At 42.9% G+C, this 16,880-nt stretch overlaps 1 protein-coding gene across 1 annotated transcript in view; it reads right to left on the reverse strand.

Annotated features, from left to right (window-relative positions):
* The window catches only part of BMPER (BMP binding endothelial regulator), a 243,474-nt gene that overhangs the window by 200,307 nt on the left and 26,287 nt on the right, over positions 1 to 16,880 (reverse strand). Inside the window, exon 3 of the mRNA XM_012638762.1 lies at positions 12,879 to 12,978. Within this exon, the coding sequence (XP_012494216.1) occupies positions 12,879 to 12,978 (100 nt within the window). The remainder of the gene's footprint in view (positions 1 to 12,878; positions 12,979 to 16,880) is intronic.

Genomic DNA, 16,880 nt, shown 5'->3' on the forward strand with positions numbered 1-16,880 from the left:
GGGAGCACTAAAGGGAGGGAAGGGCATGCCTTTAACCCACACTTGGGTGAGGCAAAGACGTAAAGTGTAACTATAATGTTTGTACCCTCACAATACCCTGGAATAATAAAAAAAAATATGTAATCATCTAACAGCAAAAAAAAAAAAAAAAACCCAGAGTGCAGGTTCAGAGAATGCCCAAACATTCTCACGCAGTCAGAGGGCTGCCTTATGTGTTCAACACCAGCCAGTAGATGCCCAAGCACGTCTGCAGATAAACATCTTCAGCCTTTTAACCACCAAGTTACGGGAAACATAATTAGCTGGCTCTGGTAAATAAACCCATACTGAGTGAAGGAGGCACTCAAGTTCATGAGCATACCGATGTACTTTGTTCATTATCGTACTGGTCCTGTTAAATATCAGCCTTTCTAGCAGATAGATTTCTAAGGCAAATACACATTAGCTATAAGATGAAGTTCCTCTCCAAAAGGGAATCTAGGACGTTTGATCCTAAAAAAAAAAAAAAAAAAAAAAAAAAAGGTGTGTCTTCTGAAGAGACTGCAAAAGAGTGTTCCCTGATCAAAGCCCAGTAAGAATGTTTATCATTGCAGCATTATGATCATTTTTGAAATAATAAATAGAAGTCTGTGCACTCACACATCTTCAAAAATAGATGCATGTCACACACACAGACGTACTTTCAATTTCAGAGCTGCCAACCTTAAGCAAATAAAAGAGAACCGAGACAGACTGCAGGGGTTCCCGTGCCAAATCCCTCCTTTCCTGTGGTTTCTGTTGATGCACCCCAACTTCCTACCCAGAATATCTAGCTTTCCTTTCCTCTGTTTTACAGCCTCCATGGAACACTACCATGAGAAGCCCCAGGGGAGATAGGAATATTTTGATTCCAAGACATTTTGAGATGACGAGCATCACTGTGATTTCATACCCGCGGCAAAATGTAAAACAGAAGGGGAAAAAATCATCTTAGAGGGCTGAGCCATTTACTCTTCATGGTAGGTACGTTATAAGCAGTCACAGAAAAGTTTTAAGAGCAGCTGCAGAAAGCCCAAAGCCAATTTACAGGTGCATTTTATATGACATTATAAAAGAAAGCAGATAATCATATTAAAATTATGGTACCTAGGAAAGCTGAAGTCATAATCAATCATATTTGGTAACTTTGCACAAAACAATGAAACATCTACTATAAATTACATGTAGGTTATCATCAAGTTTATTAGTCCTGAAATATACTACAGCAACTACCATATGAAAATACACTTAAGCTGTGGTGGTTTTAATGATTGTTTTAACCTCTATGGAATTCAAAAAAGAAACATTAAAGTATCAAGGGTCTGGGACTGGTTGGTAGACGTCAGTCATTTTTCATTCCTATTTATCCATTCTCATTCCCTCCCTCTCATTCTCACTCAACTTTTATGTGGGTCAGTAATAGCACACTAAATATGCTGTTAATATCATAAGACACATACTGAACTAGGAAGACTAGAATCTGGTTTCAGTTTTCTCTTACACCCTTTCTTCCAGCATACATCTAGTGGGTACCAACCGTATGTCAGCCACAGTGAGCAGAGCTGAGAATACTATCATCCCTGCTGTCCCAGAACTTCCAATTTAGTGGGAGCTCCAGAAAATCAAAATGCTAAACTGCAATTTTGGTTAGTGTTAAGAAGGAAAGATATGTAATTCTACAGCAAGTAGCCATGGGTGCCAGGAAGCAATGCCTAAAGTGAAATCCAAAGAGGGGTTGAAGTCAACTCAATGACATAGGGTGGAAAAGCACTCCAAGCAAAGGGAACAGTATGTGCAAAACTCCATGGCAGGAAGCAAGCACAGAATGTTGCTAGAAACAAAAGAAAGTCTCCTACCAGGAGAAGTATAGAACAAGAGGAGGAGAGAGGGGTTAGCAGGGTCCAGATCTCACAGGGCTTGGTGGCCAGCTAACCAGAGGAAGAGAGGGAATGCCAAGAGCAAGACAGCATTTGCTAGCACTTACTGAATGCGATGACCTATAAGCTATCTTATAGCTCTAAGCATTATTCTCAACAGATGCTTCTACTTGCCATGACTCCCAGAGCTGCTCTGGGTATGGCTGGTAGATTTCTAAGATGGCCTCAAGATTTCCACCCCCTGATATTAATATATCCACCTTGTGTAATGTCTCCCTTAAATGTGGGTAAAACCTGTGAATGTGATGGATGTCACTCCTGTGATTAGGTTACCTCACCTGGCAAAGATGAAGAGATGGTGCAGGTGCAATGAAGGGCCATAATCAGTTTAACTTCGAGTTACTAAAAAAGGAGATTATCCTGAGTGGGCCTGACCTAATAGGCAAGCCCTTAAAAGGGGTCCACAAGTCAGAAAGGAGCTCACCTGCTGGCCTTGAAGAAGGAAGCCATTCTACAGCTGCAAGGAACTGGATTCTGCTGACAGCCATGTGAGCTTAGAAGAGGCCCCTGAGCCTCACTTGAGACCCCAGCCCTGGCTGTAGCCCTGTGAGACCCAGCTAAACTGTGCTCAGAGTCCTACCCCATAGAAATTGTGAGTTAATGATAATGAGTGTCATGTTAAGTCACTAATTTTGTCATAACTTGGTGTACATTGATAGAAAATTAATAGCCGGGTAGCTGCTGGAGAGAAGACCTGTGTTTTGGTACTGCTGCCAGGCACTTTGCATATGAGACAACAGGGAGACCAGAGCCACCATCCTCCTCCGCCATGTCCAGGAACATTTTCAACTTGGCCCACTTCAGAAAAGTGAAAACACACCCAAAGTCAGTGGCAAGCCTTGGAAATCTAATCTTCTAACTTAAAGGCAACCACGAACTCTCCACTTAAACTGCCTTCCAAAATCCTACAAAATCTAAAAACAAAGCCCCAGAATAAATGGGTTGGGACAAATTTGACAGGGAGAGCTGATCTCTGTTTTAAGTTTCCTCACTAGTTTTAACAACAAAAACAGATTTTTATAAAGTATGATTTTAAAGTTAACGAGGTCCTTTTAAACAAATAAGATCATTTTTATTGAAATGCCAAAATAGCCTGGTCTGTATTATAGGTTAGCAATCTATGAATTATAACATTTTATACATCTTTTTTCAGTTAGAGGAAAAGAGGGGGAAAAAGAAATCCCTCTTGTTTTTTGTCTTGTTTTTCCTTCTCTTTAAAAACATATTAACGACCCCCAAATTTCTGGGGCTCGATAGATAAAATTAGTTATACCGCATAGGTTAAAATACATATGCAGGCATTCCAGACTCTAACAACTTTCATCAAGAAGCACATCAGAAATTCTTCTAAGCTCAAAATCATGGTAAAAATCACAGTGACACTGGAATTGAGTAGCTCAGTGGTGGGGATGCAATGTAATTTCCCAAGATGTTTTAAGTGACAAGTTAGCATCTCAGCATTAAAACAGCTAGGAGTGGAGACTTGCACTTGGTTGGATATGAAACACACACACACACACACACACACACACACACACACACACACATGAGTATGCAGAGGCCGGCTCTGGAAAGATCCCCAAGTATCTGGTGCAAAGGTTGTCTCCAGGACAGGATGCAGGCTAGCTGGGGCCAAGAGCAGGAGAAAGCCTTATGTTTACTATAGATGCTTTGGGATATTTAATTGTGTGAACGCATTATCTATTTAAAATATTTTACGAAGTCAGGCGTGCACGTACAAAAGAGTAGAGCTCATCTACATTGTCTCACTGGGACGCTGCTGCAGGAATAAGTAGTCACGGCTACTGGAGAGGAAAAACATAATTAAGTTAGAGGTTCCCAAAAAATGCCAATTAGCAAGAAAAGCCACTGGCTCCCAAGCCACATGTTGTCAGTCACCTCCACAAAGCTCTCTGTCCACATCCTTCCTATGAAATTCTTGCTCCGCTCAGGCCATAAAAGGTCCCGGAGGGAGAAGGGGTGCCCCGAGGTGAAGGACTGCCCGGACAAAACTCAGGCATCTCTCTCTCTCTCTCTCTCTCTCTCTCTTTCTCTCTCTCTCCGTCCTCCTCTCTCCCCTTTAACTCTGGAGCCCTCTCAGGTCTCTTTACCTTCCTGCACATCCCACAGGCAGTATGCTACCAAGGAGGAAGAACAGACATTTGAATTTTGAGTCCGCCCTCTGCCTCTCAGCAATTGTGAGATCTCTCGGAGCATATAAATTTCCCCCTCTGCTAAATCAGAATAATAAAAACCACCACCTCAGGGCTGAAAACAACAATATCTATGAAAGCCTAAGATTGGAGTTTGTCTTTTCTTCCAAAATATTTTCTAAAACTCATTCACAATACAGTTTGATAGACCTGTAACCCGAAGGCAGGTCATTTCTTATTTGGGATGCAAAACCTGGGGCAAACCACGTCCAGGTTGATCATATGTGACTACCAGAGAATTGGGCCCTGTCTAAAATAAAGGAAAACAGAGGTTGAAAAAAGAATCACTCTTTTGTTTGGGCAAGAAACAATGCATGGTTATGACTGCCAAAAGAAGTTTGGTTAAAAGCAAACAACCAGATTGGCATATGGTTAACTCAACTTTTCCATCTTAAAACATTTAAACAATAGGACAATTTACTCTGTCAACACGGGGAGTGTGATTATTTTTATATAAGCTTTTTTTAAATGTTTATTCCTATATAATGATAAGTAGCTGGCTCCCTCCAAAACAACCACATGGCAATACTCTCAAAGGCATGATCATCCTCCAGGTCATTCTCGAAGCGGTGCTGAGAAAAATTCCCTTATTCATGACCTTGTACTGTACAAAAGCAACCTATAATTAATAATGCTCAGTCTATTGCCATTATTCTTAGTCCCCTTTGACTCTGGCCAATAATTGGTCTATATAAATGAGCCCAATTCCCTTAAAATTCCCATATATGGTTTGCTGTTTAATTCCTATTTATTGGAACCTAGAATGGTTGGTCTGATTTTGGAAATCAGTGTGTAAACGTTTATATTTTGCCTCTTTTTTTTCATTTTATGAGACATCATAAGATATTTTTTAAATCAAATATAAAAAAAATGCAACCCATGGGATCATAACCCATAGAAAAATAAGACAAACCACATAAAAAGCAGAGACAAGGGAAGACATGGAAAATAAACCCCACTTGACAAATGAAAGACTATTCCATCTCTCATCAAAGTATTGTGGACAATCACTATTTCATGCCCTATCTGAAGAAAGAGGATGGAATCTGACCTATAAATGTCTGAAACACACCTTATTCATTTATGATCACTAATAACAAACACATATTCCCGTAACAAATACATTATTGTTCATGAAAGAACCCCAAATTAAAGGTTGATTTTCAGTCCAAGTAAATACAGAAAAGCTACCAAAACCATCTGTTTGAATCCCAATGATCTCATTTGTTTTCATCAAACAATATTGAGTTTTTGTAAATTAGATTAATCTTTTGCCCAGTTGTTAGGCTATTTGGATAAAATGTATTAATATAACTACTATTAGCATTAAAATGACCTCAAAAGTACTCTGAAATACTTGCTTGACAGGAATTAGTTATAACTTATTTACATTTTCTTTTAAAGACTATTTTAGCTTCCTAAAAGTTAAGAACAATTTGGTAAGCAACACTAGTCCATCAATACCTGGCACGTGGATCGGTAAATACCTGTTGAATTAATGAATGACTGGAACAGGTGAGCAATCTGATTAAAGAAAATAGGAGGAACACAGACACATGCACACACACCAAACCCTTCTAAGAATACTTTTGAAAATTCGAGTTTTCATATTTCTGTCCTCAAGTAGATCTACTCGACTACCATTTCCTACCATTTCCTCCAGAGTGTCAACATTTTTTTCAGAGGAAAATAAGTAGAAGTCATGATAGAATTCTGTTACTTTTTTGTCTGATCCCTCTATCCTTCCTCAAACAACAAACAAACACCAACTTATTACAGATTCGTTTTAATTCAATAGGTCTGGAAGGAAGCCTAGGAACAGGTATTTTAACAAGTTCCCTAGATGATTTTGAGTGGCCGCCAGTCCAAGACCTATTTCATGCATTTATGTGTACCATGACCTTCACTTGGGAGCCTCCCCCTGAACAGCCCTCTTTGAATGTGATTAACTCTTACTTGTTCACAAAAATGTGCTGCTCTCCTAGGAAGCCCACCCAGTCCCACTCCCCAATCTCTTGCTCCCAAGCTATCCTCCTTCCCTTTCCCCCTGCACCCTGGTAGGCCTCCATGCAGAACTTCCCCCACCCGATGGTATTTCTTTGTGTCCCCCCAAAAGCAAGCTCCTTAAGGACATGGACACCCCCTCTCGATCTTAGTGTCACTAACACCTTGGCAAATGAACAGTTTAACTTCTCTAGGCCCTCACTTTCTTCATATGTAAAATAAGAAAGATGGAAATGACCTCACTAATGTAAAGACTAAGTGATGGCATGAACCAACTAACCTGGCATCCAGCAATTGGGGAAAACAAGTCCCTTTGGTACTTCCGTAAAGATAATAAGTAGAGGTAAAGGTCTTAAAACCAGATAAGTCATATGTCACAACCCTTAGAGCTTCAACAACACTAAAGAGAAAGGCAGATAGTGGCCACAGCTTTCATAAGCCTCAGCCTGAGAGCTCTTGGTCGATACAAGCAGATAACACTTTTCATCACACTGGAAGGTGATTGACATATAAAAGATCATGCAGTCCTGTGGGAACAATGTCATTATTGAAGAGCTGTGTTCTTGACCAGTGGCCTTAAACAAAGAATAGGAATGACCCATGAAGACCAATAAAGAATGAGCATAGTTGTAAAGACCAAGATATAATAAATATAAATTGTAATTATTTAAAGGAACAAAATGAGGCTCCACATAATTATAAATAAATTATGCACATTAACTGCAGAAGTAACCCAAATAGAGGAAGTAGACACAGAATGAAATATACATAGAAGCATAACTATAGAATAATACAAGAAATTTTAAATGGCTCAAATTTCTGAAGAGACTGCCCAAGGTAAAGTGAGATGATAATATGTCTTCTCTCCGTACGTTCCCCATATTGGAAATATCGAAACAAACAAAACCTCTAAGCTCTCCCAACATAACCTCTGAGCTCTCCCAAAGGTTTTGAAAGCATAGTATGTTTTATGATTAGAGTGACAAAGATGGTAACAATAGTATTTCTCACTGAAAAATCATTCTTAAAAATAAGAGGCAGGTAAAACATCTTCCTTCATCTAGCCTCTATTCTAAATTTCATCCATTCTATAACTGCAGTTCTGCAGTATTGGACCAAATTCTGTGAAAACAGTATCATGCAGTCTCAACTTGTTGATGACTGTCGGTGCTTTGTACAATTCACTGGAAAATACAAAAGCATAATTGATGGTCCTCAGCAAGGCCTTGAAAAGAAGCTTAATGCTGTTTCTCACCGAACCACCAAAAGGGAGGGGTAAATATCCCAGGGTAATACGGGGAAGTCCAGAACAGGAGGGAACTGGGCTAGGAGAGTGAATGTGACAAGTTTAAAATGAGGCAATGGACTAGGTGGAATGGAAATGAGGGAATCCACTGTGTAAACTTCTCAGGCAAAGACGGCCAATACGTCTAAATTTTGCCATGTGTGACACCAACTTTCCCTCCTCAGGTCTATCCTCTTTTAGGGAGAAAGGGCTTAAAAACTCTTAAAGAAATAGGGAAGGAGAATAGCCTTGCCTTTTTTGGAGCCATTTAGTAACATCCATCCCATTTCATCACGTGCACACCTCTCCCCACAGCATTGTGATTTCCAGGTCCCTGTCCTTGAGAAGCAGACATGCGTGGGCATGACAGAAATGACAAGTTGGCTCCCTGCAGCTTGCAAAAGCTGAAAATCTAAGCATCTATCAATAGGGAGATTTTAAATGAATTATTGTACATCTGTGCTATGGAATCCACACGACAGTTTAAAAAGCATGAACTGGCCTGGGAAAATTCCTAAGTTGTATTGTTGTCGAGATTTTTTAAAAAGGCAAACTGCAAAAGACTGTTTCATTCCATTTATGTAAAAATAAAAGCATACATGCGAAATTACATATATATGTAATAAACTGGAAGAGGTCTGGGAAAGACACAACAAATTGATAACAGTTGTTATTTCTGAGCAGAGTGGGTTTTGCAAGCTCAAAATGAACTTTCTTTTCCTTTCTTGTTTAACTTTTTTAGTATGATGTTAATAATATATTAATGTAGTATGTATCTAATTAAATTTAAAATTAAACATAATTACGCTAAGGAAGGGAAGGAAGAAGTGAAAGGAATCAGAAAGGAAAAAGAAAAGAAAGTCCCTACAAATGATGGGAGGTGGTTAGCCAGTTCTTGGAGTTCAAGTCCTCCTACTCCCATTTATTTACACAATTGAAGAACTGGGAAAGACTTTCGATCAGCGTTCATCAGCATGTCAACATTGGAGTTACATCTTCCTGGTCATTATCTGCTGTTTTGCTTTATTTCTTGAATCATCATTCTAATGATGTAAAATTTTAAAAACAGGAAGATAGCAGAGGGTCAGAGAAAAACCATAGCTTCCCAGCTACAAAGGGAAAAGAGATTTATTTCTTACCCCAAAAGTATGTTGCCCAGGACAGATACTGCCTATCAGCCTCCAAAAGATGTGGTTCTCATTTCTTTATCAGGATGGCCAACCATCTCTCTTCCTTTGCATCCTTTGTCTGGTAGCAATGGTCCCCAAGCCTCAGTCTGCATGAGGGACTCCACAGAGACTTGAAAATGTACGGTCAGGGACCCAGGCCTGGAGCTTCTGATACAGCTGGCCTTCGAGCCTAATGGTGAGACCACCAAGGTCGGTCTCCCATCTCTGTCACCTACTAGCTCTGTGACCTTGGGCAAGTCACTAAAGCTCTCAGTGCCACCATTTTTTCATCTGTAAAATGGGGCTATGATAGAATCCTAGGTTGTAAGGATTCAGAGCCTGGCTCCAAGGAAGCACTACTCTGATACTGCCTGCTGCTGTTTTGATGAAGACGGTGACAATCTTAGTGACTACAATTATTACTGGGCAAGGCCCAGGACTCTGCATTTTAACAGCCAATACTGTGGCCCATTACATTTAAAGCAACATTGCATATACTCATGATTCCCTCGGGCAAAAGGAAGGACAAACAAACAAGAAGCAATACTCAAAGGTAACTCAAAGCATCTAGCAAGCTTTCACTATTGCTTCCTCCACTAGCAACATTAGATTTCGCCTTCCCATATGCTTGCTGACAGTAGAAACGTTCTTCCAGAAGGGCTGCCTTCACTGGGAAGCCTGATAGATCCATGCCCTGCACCCATTGTGCCAGGTGAGGTACATGCTCGCACACCCCTGCAAGAGGCCTGACCACACTGTCTGATGAGCAGCTTTCAAAACTGCACAAGGCAGCACCTCTGAATAAAGATGCCTGCAAAATACAGGAGAACTCAAACCATCAGCTCTCCTGTAACGACGCATTAAATCATCTGAAAAATAAGAGGTTCCATTTCTTTGTTAAGAAAAACCCACTACATATTATATATTATGTATATTATTCCCTAATCCGATTAAATATTTTGAGCCTGAGACAATCTTGCCCAGACATCATTCCACTCTAAAATAAAGTATTATCAGCAAACTTCTGCATTAATATGATTCCTCACTAAATCACTCTCACAGGGTAAGAAAAGTCGAAACCCCCAGTGTTGGCATGTACAGGCTTGTTAAAGAGCTTATCAGAAGTGCAGCTGCTACTGCTCTCTCAGAATTTCTGCTACACACTAATGATTGTCATCGTTGTCGCTATTGTTGTTGTTGTTTTCCCCCGTATGAACAGGGAATGCAAAAGGTGAAGGAGCAGTTCACCACTCTCTTAGGCGGTCAAACCCAGAGCAATCTCTAGGTTAACTCCCAGATGTGCGCTAGACTCGGCCAACGCTCCTCCTGAGACTCCCTTTTCAGTCCTTATGCTTTTACTGCATGATGCTCTTCGGTTTTCACTTCCTGTCTCTATCCTTACTGAATGCGAAAACCCAAGGTACAACCTAATGCCCCAAATTTGGTCAGAAATGACCAAATGCATGTTGGCACACTCCTGCAACAAATCCTCGTGACCTACTGAGGACAACATGTCCAAATGATAGAGGTGTTATGCCCTAATGTTAAACAGGAAAAAAATAGAAATAATACAATATGAGGAATAAGATATAAGTAAACACTTTTACATGGGAAAAAAATATGGAAAGAAATATACCAATGGATGGTGACATTATGAGTAATTTCCTTTTGCTGTTCCACAATTTACACTATTTTTTTGAAGCTTCTCCTATGAACGTGTTACTATTCTAATCAGAAAAAAATAAATGAACCAAAACGCTGGGAATCTCCAGTACTTAAAAGCAAATACTACTGTGTCCCTTAAAATTCTTGAGACCAGCACTGTGTCATAGGGTAGGAAAAAGGAAAATGAAGAGCTCATGTTTAACACCCAGCCCAGATCCCCTGAGAAGTCAGATCCATTCAGGAGTCTGGATCCTGAAGTTCCACCTCAGGGCGGGGCAAGATTCTTGACCACCCCGCAAATGCCTCGAGATTACCGTCAGGAGAACTCAGGACACTGAACTTGCTAGTCTATTCTTGGGAGCAGTTTTGTTAGAAAAGGCTTATCTTCTTTTTTTTTTTTTTTTTTATTTCAGGGTATTATGAGGGTACAAACATTATGGTTACACTTTATGTCTTTGCCTCACCCAAGCAAGGGTTAGAGGCATGCCCTTCCCCCCTACAATGCTCCCCATGTCCTTTAGTTGTGGGTTTACCCCCCCATCCCCCTAGTCCCTGGAGAGTATTTCTGCCATGTGAGCACCCTAGTGTTCATCAGTTAGTACCAATTTGATGGCAAGTACAAGTGGAGCCCATTCTTCCGATCTTGTGGTGCCTCACTTTGGATAATGGGCTTAAGTTTAATCCAGGAAAGTATAAGAGGTGCTAGATCATTGCTGTTTCTTATAATTGAGTAATATTCTATTGTATACATATACTAAATTTTAATAATCCACTCATGAATTGACGGGCACTTGGGTTGTTTCCACATCCTTGCAATAGTGAATTGTGCTGCCATAAACATTCGGGTGCAGATGTCTTTATCATAGAATGTTTTGTGCTCTTTTGGGTAGATAAGGCTTATCTTCTTAAGCTCAAAAAGAATGCTCAGGAAAAGTGTTTGTCTTGGTATCTCTTTCCCTTGGAAGATTAGGATAACTGGAGGAAAGGGAGACAGAGGATAAAGGAACTAGCAGGACAAGAAGGAAAGAAGGTCACACACTACAGCCCCAGTTTCCCTCCTGTGCCACGGATCACGGGAACCAAACTAAAAGTCTGTCGAGTATGTAAAGAGCACGGATTGCGCTTCTATCGACTGGGGAACGTCTGCGTGCGGCACTGTGCTAAGCACCGTCGATGCGTCTTCCCACTTACATCCCTCCAGTGCAACCACTATCCTCATTCTGCAGCTGAGGGATTTGGGGTGGAGACAGGTTCCATGTCTGCACCTGCTCACGTGGTAACAGTGGGGAGCTAGTTTCTTGTGTTTGCCTTAACACATCACACAAACGTGGTGGCTTAAGACAGTAGATGTTTATTCTCTCCCAGTTCTGGAAACTACAAGTCCAAGATCAAGATGTCAGCAGGGCCGTGCTCCCTCTGAAGGCTCTGGGGAAGACCGCTCCTTCCCTTTCCCTAGCTCCTGGTGGCTCAGGTGTTCCTGGGCTGGTGGCGGCTTCGCCCCAGCCTCTGCCTCTCTTGTCACACAGCCTCCTTCTTTGTGTGCCTCTGTCTCTATCTCCTCCTCTTCTTACAAAGACACCAGTCACATTGGATTTGGGGCCACCCTAATTCACTATGACCTCATCTTAACTAATTATATCTGCAAAGATCCTATTTCCAAATAAGGTCACACTCTGAGGTTCCAAGTGGTGGCGAGATTTGGGGAACACTCTGCTACCCAGCACAGCTAGATTCTGACTTGGCAGCAGGACTCCAGAGCCCACATCCTAGACCACTGTGCTTCCACTGCCTCCCGTGCACCCTCGCTGCGAAGCAGGACTCACACACACACCACATGGCGTCAGAGTGACTGGCTCCTGTCCTCAAGGAGCTGACGACCAACTTATCACAGATGGAAGAGCGGAGGGGCCAGCACACCACCGCAGTGCCCTGTGAACGTCTGTGGCCACAGAAATGTAAAGGGGACAGCGGCAAATGGGGGCCAGGGGACCCAGGGCACGGGCAGCTCCTGGACAGGCAGAAGCCTGGGCTCAGGCCAAGGGAGAGGTGAGACCAGGAACAGAATGTCCAGGACACACGGGAAATGAGATCGGAGGAAGGAGATTTTAGAGATGCTTCAAAGACAAGCAGAAGAACTTAGATTTAATTTGGAAGAAAAGGAAAAATTTAAGGCACACTGAAATGATAAAATGAAGGTTTAAAGACGTCGCTGGCAGAGGTGGGCAGAGCAAGTGTGGACCCTGGAAAAACTGAGTGTTGAAACTTGTTGACAAAATACGCTCGTGTGCGTGAGCACGAATACGCACAGGCGTCACAGTCGCGTCTTCTCTGCGACACGTTCACAACTTGCCTTAGGAAATAAATCAAACCCGCAGATGCTTACCATGCTTTCCTTCTCCACCATGCCTTCCCACCAGCCCCCAACACACATACACACACACACACACACACACACACACACACCACCTCCCCTCCCAACACCCAGTGTACCCCAGCCACGAGCCCAGTGAAAAGAAAGGTGAGAGAAAGAGAAATAAAAATGCCTAAAGCAACAGCCCGGAGAGGAGCCGGCCAAGACAGAAGTCACCTTTGCACCGCTCGCAACAGGCTCCGCGCTGCTTGACCGCCAGGGCACAGTCTCTGGACAGCACCGGGCACTTCTCTCTTTTACACGTCACTTCCTTGTTCTAGGCAAAAAGAGACAAGACACATTTGAAACAAGCGTCAAACAGAACACCCAGAATCCGAACACACAGCTGAGGTCTTCCCAGCTCCCCCGTCCTGTCTTGCCTTCGCTTGGCAAGAGCACACTCTGTGACCGCAATTAGGGTTTCACTCTCCCGGGAAGGAAATACCCATCCAGGAACACAGGTCCTTTGCAGATCAGAGGCAGATGAGAGGGGATGAAAAGTCCCTTCTTTAAAAGCCAACTTCACCTAGATAACCGAATGTCGAGGGTAAAGCTGTCTCCCACTCTGTTCTAAGGTTTCTTTTTCATACACACTACAGAAACAATAATATTTGTGTAAATCATATTTTGCCCATTGGGCTACCTGGGCCAGGACTGCATCGTGAGAACAAAAATATTTTCATATGGCCGTCCAACAATTCTTAATAGTAGAGTGCACTAAAATGCAGCAATCTAAAGTTCCAACTCAAATAATGACAAAGCTGAGTATTGAATCGGCTCGGTAAGAGAAAAAATAATATTCCACATGCCAAGCAGAGACACAGTCGTCAGTGTTTTATAGCCATGGGACAGCTGTGTTATATTAGCACTTATGCTAATGAAAGTGTGGTGAACATTTGCATCTTCGGTTTTATCCCGAAAGGTTAACTGTTAAAAAGTCTCAGAGAAGATCCAAACATGATGTATGTGCCTGTTTGTATTCAGATTATATGCACAGGAACCAAAAATATTATGTCACAAAAATTCAGCAAGATTTGAGCTTGAACGAGTGCCTGCTATATACTAACTGCTATAGCTTTCGTTCTTACTAAAATCCTGTGAGATAAATATTATCATTATATCCACTTTATAAACAAGTAAACTGCCGCTCAGAGTAGGTAGCTGACTTTTCCAAGATTACACAGCCTTGCAGTAGCTGGAATTCAAGTTGAAGCCACAAATGTGGGCACACCCAAATGCTACCCTGGGTGAAGGCTGGTACTATAACCTTCACTGTCTGATTTGGGGACAGATTGGAGAGCAGCAACTGGCCAGCTCTGCTCACCTTGCAGTGAACCTAGAACCTTCTTGGAATATGTGCAACTCAGCCCTGACAATGACCTTGAGAAGGTTCACAAGTATGCCCAGTAAGCCCCGACACCATGAGACTAATGAAGAGCTCACCTTTTCTGGTCCAGAACCCAGCAGGGCTCTGTGTGTGTGTGTGTGTGTGTGTGTGTTGTGTTGGGAGCTGGGAGCCCAAGCCAAGCCTATGCACCAAAGTCCAGCCCCCAAGGCAGTTCTAAGATAAAAACTCATCACCTCCTGTGCTATCCTCAAATTCTCTGGCACTTCCAGACACCCCCAAGACACCCCCAGCGTCTAGCTCTAAAATAAATCCAGACTGTCATCCCATCCCCTCTCCTCTCAAGGATAAGGACATCTGAGGGTCCCAGAACCCCACTCACTCCAACTCTCCATCACAACCCCCCACAGCGAGTTCTATGGGGGCCTCGCCTTCCCAACATCTCTTTCCACACCAGTCTTGTTATTTTCCTGCCCTCGTGGCCTTGCAAGGCCAACTGAGACATGGGAATAGCAAGCCAACATGGCCGGCGTTACTCAGACTCGCCCGCTTGACGACAAAAATAGAAAACGATAGAAAACGATGCTCATTTCAGTCAGGGACCCCTGGGGCGAATGCGGTGAACATTCCTGACACTGTCACAGGACCTGTCCCACACTCAGGGAAAGGGCAGCCATCTGCAGCCCCCTGTACACTACGATGCTTCTGCAGTTTTGCATTTTCATTTACAGGTCGTGGTGTATGATGGGAGGGTATGGTTGGCCTGAGTAATTCAGTCTCCCTCTAACTCTCTTTATTTCCCTTTTTGGTATCTGTTATGTGGTAAGTGTCCTCATGGGGCTAACCTCATTTACTCTTTAAAATCCTGTGAGACAGTGGTCCTCATCCTTAGCTGCAAATTAGAACCCCCCCCACAGAGTTCTTAACAAAGACTGGCGCTGTCTCCTACCCCCTGAAGCTCAGATCTGATTAATCCAAGGACCAGGCACGTGTGTTTGTTCAAGCTCACAGGTAATTTCCAAAGTGCAACCAGGGCTGAGAACCACTGCTGCAGGGAGAGTATTCTTGTCGCTGATGAGGCCGAGCTGGGTGGAGCTGTCCACCTCCCTTTGTCAGCAGCAGATCTATGGTCTGAAGTCAGGCATGCTGGCCCCCGAGCCCTCCAAAGCCCCCTCCCCCACTCTCTCTTCTCCAGAACGATGGTGGTGTCAATGCGTAACTCTAAGTCATGGCCCTTAGATTTATTTTTATAATTTTTTCTTAAAACTACAAAGGTAACACATTGTTATGGTCACCATTCAAATTAAAGAGACACATTTTTAAAAATTAACAATCCCCTCCTACTTCCAACAGGTCTTTAGGAATGACCATATGCTGCCTGGTATTACGAACGGCGATTTTGCTTTGCAAAGTGTAGCTCCGGCAAGCCATATTTTGATACCGACGCCCCCACCCCAGGACCACTGTGAAGTAAACCTCTTCACAAGCAGAGCTCCGGTCACCACGACGTCATGGCTTTATGCCTTTGGCAAACCTGGCTGCCGCCTGAGCGAAGGCGCACCCCAAGTGCACCTCCTCTCTGGAGGGAAGAATGCTCAGACACGGGGGTCCAAAGCTCTCGGGACAGTCAAAGTGGTGTGAAGACACAATCTGGGATCTGATCAGTGGCAAGGCACACACTCTCTTAAATGCAGGAGCTCTTCGTTAAATTAGAAACCTGGGAGCCAGTCAAAACCCATAACAGGATCCCAAGATTCACAATAAATAGCTTGTAATTACGGTCCAGCTCAAAAGTTATTCCAACCAGATGGTTTGTGGATTCACATCTGGAATTTTTTTGTACATACACACACAGAGAACAAACTTAAGCCTTAGCTACAGGTTTAGTGCATTTTTTTTCTCCCTTCTGATTACACTGGGATATATTTTTTATATCCAATCAAGGGTCACACTGGTGCAGAACTGCCGTATCTGATCATTTCCCTGGCATGTGATTGGTGTGGATATGGGGTACATCCTTAAGAATCCCAGAGAAAGAAATAAACCTCAAAGAAAAAATAAAACCTCCAGAGAATCACTGGTGATTCCTCCATCTCCTTAATTGAGTCCAGCAGCTAAAAGAGTAAATTCAAACACAGGTTAATTAAGACCATGGCTTTGCTTTCCCCAGTTTTGCCAAGAGACAAAAACACTGGTCCTCGAGCCAGGGGCTCCAGTGAGAAGGGGCCGGGCAAAGTCTTCGAGAGCCCCTCACCCCCTCGGACACATCCCAGATGCGCCACATGTCATCACTGTGACTCGGGGTCACAGTTCATTTGGTTCACTTTTTCATTCAAGAAACATTCTGTAATACTGACTCGCACTTACTGAACACGCTCTCTGTGCGTTCAGGCTCTGTGCTAAGAATCTTATATGCATTCTTTCACCAAAAATTCTACATCATTCCCATCTTACAGATGAGGATCCAAGGTTAGGAAACTTGCCCAAGGTCACACGAGAGACAGATCTGGAAAACAAACGCTACACTTTGCTATTTCCCAGGCATTCAGGACACAGAAGAGAACAAAACAATCCTCCTGCCTCGAGGCCCCAGGGGAGACTGGTGCCTTCCTGGTGGCTCCAGACTCAAGCTCTCTAAGAGCAGAATAAACTGCAAGGACCTGTGTCATTGCCAACCATGGGAAGGTCTGCAGACACCAGCTGTTTTCTGGTAACAAGGAAAGTCGTTCCAATTTGGATATCCACAGAGATGTGCCTGTCACACCTCTGAGGTCCAGACTGGCATCCTCAACCAGTTTTCCCCAAATTCCAGCCTGGGTTTGAGTCTGCTCAGA

The sequence above is a fragment of the Propithecus coquereli genome, unplaced genomic scaffold (assembly GCF_000956105.1).
Source record: "Propithecus coquereli isolate 6110/MARCELLA unplaced genomic scaffold, Pcoq_1.0 Scaffold134, whole genome shotgun sequence".
In the NCBI taxonomy this organism is placed as follows: Eukaryota; Metazoa; Chordata; class Mammalia; order Primates; family Indriidae; genus Propithecus; species Propithecus coquereli.